Source organism: Nanorana parkeri, unplaced genomic scaffold (assembly GCF_000935625.1).
Source record: "Nanorana parkeri isolate BGI_ZX_2015 unplaced genomic scaffold, ASM93562v1 scaffold616, whole genome shotgun sequence".
NCBI classification, from domain to species: Eukaryota; Metazoa; Chordata; class Amphibia; order Anura; family Dicroglossidae; genus Nanorana; species Nanorana parkeri.
Genome location: NW_017306884.1, coordinates 717,983 through 724,401, shown reverse-complemented (window position 1 = coordinate 724,401; position 6,419 = coordinate 717,983). Strand labels below are relative to the sequence as shown.

The 6,419-nt window shown below is 38.7% G+C and overlaps 1 protein-coding gene across 3 annotated transcripts in view; it reads left to right on the top strand.

Moving 5' to 3' along the window:
- EEPD1 (endonuclease/exonuclease/phosphatase family domain containing 1) overlaps window positions 1-6,419 on the top strand; it is a 121,580-nt gene that overhangs the window by 88,175 nt on the left and 26,986 nt on the right. For all 3 annotated transcript variants that reach the window (XM_018562959.1, XM_018562957.1, XM_018562956.1), the window contains one exon: window positions 1,385-1,436. In XM_018562959.1, the coding sequence (XP_018418461.1) occupies window positions 1,385-1,436 (52 nt within the window). The remainder of the gene's footprint in view (window positions 1-1,384; window positions 1,437-6,419) is intronic.

The following is a 6,419-nucleotide window of genomic DNA, read 5'->3' as shown; positions in this document are numbered from 1 at the left end:
TTGCCCCTTCTGCTCCCTTTGTGGCAGATGATCACTAGACCTTTGGTCACTGCCTGGTCTGCATGTTGTGAACACTATATGTAACCTACAGTATACTGTATGTTATATATGCTAAGGTTGATTGCAGTTCCCTGAAACTCTGGCCTAGGTTACTCTGGTCGATTTGCTAAAGGCAAATATGCTGTTCACTATGCAAAAAAATTGTACTTTGCAGGGGAAGTTTCCTTTAGCTTAGTGAATGTGGTGAAATGTGAATTTGCAAAGACTAGCCAATCATGTGAAAGGAAAATTAAAAGGTGGGAAAACGTTGAGGCAAAACGTTGGCACTCAGTGTTGCAGATTTTTGTTATTTTTAATTTCTTAATCATTTCTCAACCCCCACCCTGCTTGATTAATGCTAGCAATTAACAGCTTACCATTTTTTTTAAATCTTTTTCCATCTGATTAATATCTAACACCATGGATTTCTTTCCTGTTGTCACTCGGATAAAAGAGTAAGAGAAACTCTAATCAGTCAAACCAAAGAGAGCAGTCTAACCCTGTCCTACTATATCCGAAGTGAAAAGAGACTTTTTGGCTGGAGGTAGAATTTAAAATCAGTAAATTTATATCCAGTCATGTAGGACCTCACACTGCAAGTAAACCTGTGCAATCAGATTGTGATGTGTGTGGCTAGCTTTAAAGAAGACCTCCAGGCACAATTTTGTTTAACACTTGCAGTGGGGCTACCCCTTCACTGCAAGGGTTAACTACTCTTTTTTGTCTAGGTGCTAAAGATAAAGTTATACTCTTTGCAACCTCGGAGCTGGCTTGCTCTTACATTGGTCCTTCCAGCCTCTCTCCCCCTCCGCTACAAAAGTCTAAGGTTCTGTAAATCATCACGTTCTATACACTGTATATAGACATGAGGATGCCAAGGAACATTCCAGTAGAGGAAAAAAGCTTCAGGGAACCGTCTCAGCAGTTCGGGTGAGTATAACGTTTTTTTAGCACCTAGACAAAAAGAAGCAGTTGTCCTAAAAATTATTTGTTACATTGACAGACCTGTGCAATGCAATAAAGCGTGACTGGCTCACATTGCTGGTTCTCTTTCTCCTTGTCTGTGTGCTTCTATGCACTTGGCACTACACCGCTAATATAAGGACAGATTCTGTTACCAATCCTAGTTTTATTTCAAAATAAAAATGTAATTTCTTTTTAACTAATATATAGGTGGTGGCTTTTTCTATCTGGCCAGAGTTCAGTTTGGGCACACGTTATTTTCACTTCACTATTTATATGAAAGATTGTGTTACAGGTTGCAAAAATCACAGTTATTCAGCTCTATAATAGTTATTATACTGTGTCTAGGTGCTTACGTATGTTTTTTTTTTTTTATCTTTAGCATCAAGCTTCTAGCTGTCCAAGATCTGACTGATAAAGATGCACTGGAAAAGGTAACCAACTTTTCTATAAAACAACAATTGAATGCCATATATCATTTTTATGCACATCCCCCATCTGTTCCCCCATTTAAAAAAAAACCCTTAATAGCATATTTAACTTTCCTAAATCTGTCATCATATGACTCTCCCTGACATTGCCCCTTTCATGAGTGGCAACCGGTCTTGTAGCTGTCCTTCTTCATAGTGTTGCTGCAGTCTTCAAGACCCAGGATGACTCCACTGCTGGACAGGCAATAGGAAGGGTCCACATCACCCAGGTAGTGATGTGGGCATCCGAAGAATGACCCTCTTTCTCTGCAGGGAAGAAGATAAAAGGCTCGTAATCTGGCAAAGATTTCGGTAAATATAAGGGGTCAACGGGCCAGTGTTCCACTTTAAGAAAAAGAAAATCTAGCACTAGAATAGTCTTTATTTTATCCCCTGACATCTGCTGGACTAGATTATGCCTTGCTGCCTCTAAGTCATATACAGCCTGGCACATGATTTGCCCTGAGAATAGGTGCTTAAGGGTGGATATCACCTTATTTCTTGCAACAATAGAAAAATACATTTAAACTGTGTATACTGCGAGGTCTCTTTACTTTAAAGAGGAGCTGAGCTGTTAAAGCTGTGTCCAAAAGGGGCAAGCAGTGGGTCTGTGTGGAGGTTTCCATCTTGGCAGAGGCAGGGCTTTGCTTTCTCATGCCAGAGTTGCCCCCCTGATGATCTGAAGGCTAGTAGAGGTTCACAAAGCACAGAATGACATAATAAATGAGGCAGATAAAGGGAGGGCCTTGTAATGCTGCTCCTTAGATACAGCTTTTTCTCTAGATTGGAGAACGGTGAGCAGCACGATAGTGACATCACCAAATCTCACTTTAGCCCTTTTGCTGCCAGAGCCATATTTGCATTTTTTGGCATACATGTTATATTCCACATTTTTGCACTGAAAATTACTTTAACCTCACCCCAACAATGATATATTTCCTGAAAGCAGAGACCCTATTGAATAAAATGATGGCAGTAAGCCCTCACGGGCAGGACCCTCCTTACCATCTTGTCTTGAATTGTATTGTGATTGTAATGTCTTCCTTATATTGTGAAGCGCTGCGCAAACTGTTGGCGCTATATAAATCCTGTATAATAATAATAATGGCAGTTGCAAATTTCATGTTGTATAATATTAGCGCAACTCCTTAGCAAATCAAAAAATGTCAGTAAAAAAATACATTTAAGTTAATTTTAGTGCACAAAAACACAATTTGATACTAATTTTGTCAAATATAAAAGATGAGGTTGTGCTGAATAAATAGATACCCAACACGCCAAGCTTAAACATTGTGTATGCCCTTGAAACAGTGAAAAAAATATGGTACCATAGATATGGTACCAAAAATTGTCCATAGGCGATAATTTGAAAGCCTGTACAGGTTTAGAGTTTAGTTTAGAGTTTAGAGATCAGTTTAGAGTTGTGAATATTGGCCCTAGAATGCTCTCACTCTGGCATACGTAGCGATACCTAACATATTTGGCGCAATTGACATTTTCGTGTGTAGGTGCACCCGACATATGTTTGTGATAGCATGTTAATATATGCATGGATGGGGGACTTTGACTTTTTTGGGGGTGTTTTTAAATGTATTTTAATGAACTTAATTTTGTTTTACTTTTTTTACTTAACTTCATTGCTATCACATAGTGGGGCTCATAAGCCCCTTTGTAATAACACATTAGTGATGACATGGGCATCACTAAAGAGATGACAAGTGATTGAAGCTGATCAAACACAGATCCCAGGCCGGTAGGAGGGGCAGCGGAGCCCAGGAAACAAAGGAGGGGGTAAGGGGTGGAAAAGTGTTTACCGCTCCTGGAAGTGATCAAGAGGCTTTACAGCCACCAGAACCACTGCCAGTGTTAAAGCCGACAGTAAAAAGTTTGCTTACAGGGGCCCGCTACTGCCCACCTATGGCATACAGAGATGGCAGCGAAAGGGTTAAATCTTGTGAGACTAGCAGTAAAAGGCAGCAGTGCCTTAGATTTACAGTAAAGATATACAGCAATGAGATTTTAGGCATAGAAAGTGCATTGCTATTTTTCAGTAGGAATTCAAAACAAATGGTAAATCTATCAGGGTACTGCTTATACTCAATCATAATTTTTAGATATTTCCTATACAATAACAGATCTTGAGTTTTTTGTTTTAGGTTCACTGTAAGAACAATACAAATTTAAAATAGTCTTCCATGGGAATTGGTTCTTGTAAATTTAGCAAATTACTTTAAGAAAGGTTGTGGCTCTGTCCTAAAAACACAAATATAATCCACTACATACATTTATGGAAAAAAATCCATAGAAGAATGTCCGGGAATGAGCGGAGGGTGAACACAGCACTGCTCATGCTCCACAGACAGTATACACAAAATTACAAAAAGCAAAAGTATACATATATGCCCATTGGTGGGCATGGTTCCTTTTAAACCTAACTATGTAACTATGATAGATAGATATTTTTTGCATAGGTGACCTCAGTGCCAGCTATGTTACAAAAGGCACAGAAAGTCCAAACATGCTCATACACTGCACATCGTTTATGACATGCCAAGGACAAAAAGTGGTCAAACAATGGCTGTATAAGTTGGCAGTTGGAAGTTACCAATTGAATCTATGCTGTCTTTCATTTTCAAAAGTGTGTTTGGTGTCTCTTCCTCCTCCTATAAATTCTGTAATAAGTGTGGAGGTTATACTTTCTGGCCACAGAATAAACATATGTTCACAACATCAAATGGTACACCTTCACTCATTTCTCAATCTGCACAACCAGCTTGCGTTGTGATTGGCAAGGCACATTCGTCAACGTGTCTCTACCCTCTTTCTCCTCACATATGTAACTGTGCCTCTGCATGTAGTGCCTGATGCTTTTTTAATACACATAGTGCCCCATACTACTCTTCTGCACACATTTCCTCTTTTTAAATCCAGTGCAGCATGCCTCTATATTAAACACAGTGACCTAGCCTTTTCTACTAAATGCACTGCCTCACACCTTGGTTTTGCATGAAGGTACCACTCATCTTTTTGTTACATGTTGTTGGAGCATCAGAAGGCAGCCTTGTGATATCACATGGTTTTAGGAGATATCCACTTCTGATTGGTCAAATTAAAATAAAACATATAACATCTCTATAACCCTATAACCATGTCAGATTTGTTCTTTGTTTTTTTACTGTAGTCAGTGAGTATAATCAGTCAGTAAAACATGGCTTCACGAGTTGTTTTCCTTATGGTTAAAATTTTGATCTGCGATCAGATAAAATTAAGAGCTTGAATCTAGTATGGTCTAAACAATTTTAATAGGGATCCAATTTATGGACACCTTTATACTCTGAATGTTAGTAAGTAAATCTTTTTATACTAAAACAATTCAAATTGAAAAGATGTTGTGTAACTCTGATTTGCACAATTGCTCGAGTTGTTCCTTCAGTTTTATATTTACTGGGCTGATAATTTAATATTCAATAACATTTTCTGAACAGTCAAAATCACAAGGAAATGAACAATCAAGGACTTGTTGTTAAGGTTAAATCTGTCAGCACCCCTGAGATCTATTGTCAGGTTTGGTGGAGGTTTCAATTTCACAGCTGCTTTGGGTGAAAACTAAACATACCTTTTGGCAGAGGGCCCTAGTTAAACAAAGCTTGCCAAGAAAGGGTGACCTCGGTATAGCACAGATCTACTGCCAGCCATTGTTTCTGTGCTCGCAAATAGCTGTTCTCAAGGGTCTGTTTCAGAACGGGAAAATAGGATCTTGTTGAGTCACTTGAATATGTAATAAGATTTACCTTCCTAATCTTCTGGTTTAAAGATTAAGTGGCAGATCAGATGGGTTGCATGCCTTTTACATGAGCTTTTGTTTTTAGACCTATAATCGTTATGACAGCTCAGGCTGATGTTATATAATGTTCATAATGTGGCTCTTTGGCCTTTTCCTTATCTAAGTAGCTCACGTTTAAATTGTACAGTTCAGATTGCTTTCTTTGGCCATAAGACACAGATATAAAGCAATATAATATGCAAGAAAAATGTACAGCTCTCCATTAAAATCTTCAAAACAAGCCCATGGAGGGAAAAAAGAAAAAGCGTACTCTTTAAACCACTGGTAGCTGCAGGTGCACATTTCCCTGGATCTGCTGTAGAGTACATCATTGGGAAAAGAAGGGGCCAAGGGCACTAACCAGGACCAGCTTGGACTGTCAGGGTGTCCACAAAAACAATTGGGATTGCTCAGATGTCTATAGGCTTTTTCCAATTGTCTGATGGTTGTACATGGTTATAGAAAGATTGGCTAGGATTGATTACTGGGGTGACCACAATTGTTTTCCCTTGTGACAGGACAGTCCAATCCACTTCGCTCCTGCATAGCCACAAACATGCAATCTTAGTTTTCAGCAACTAACTTATTGACAATAATTATTATTTTCTGGTTAGTTTTGTAAATTGTAGAAAATGTACTAATTGTACCTTAAGTTTACTGTAAAAAATGTATAATCTTTGGCGAGATCATTTCTGGAGTTATGTCAAATGCAGATCTCACTTATTACAGCTCTTGAACTGATTGTGTGATTATAGAAGGCAGACCTTCCAACTCCCAGTATAGTCAAAATCCATGAAATTTAAAGAGACTCTCAAACTTTTGCCTAAATTCAAGGCACAGTGACAGATTTCTTTCAAAGAACAAGCCCTCACCCACGTATACTCATTTATTTTGTGCTCCTCACTACTCTTCCTCAGTCAAAGCTGGTAGTCCACACCTTGTGTTAGCTTTATGTTGGATGGTGGAAAGCAGGACAACTTTTATCATGTTGGATGGTGGAAAGCAGGACAACTTTTATCATGTTGGATGGTGGAAAGCAGGACAACTTTTATCATTGGATATATATATCTATAGATCTATAGAGAGAGATATCTCTCTCTCTCTCTCTCTCTCTCTCTCTCTCT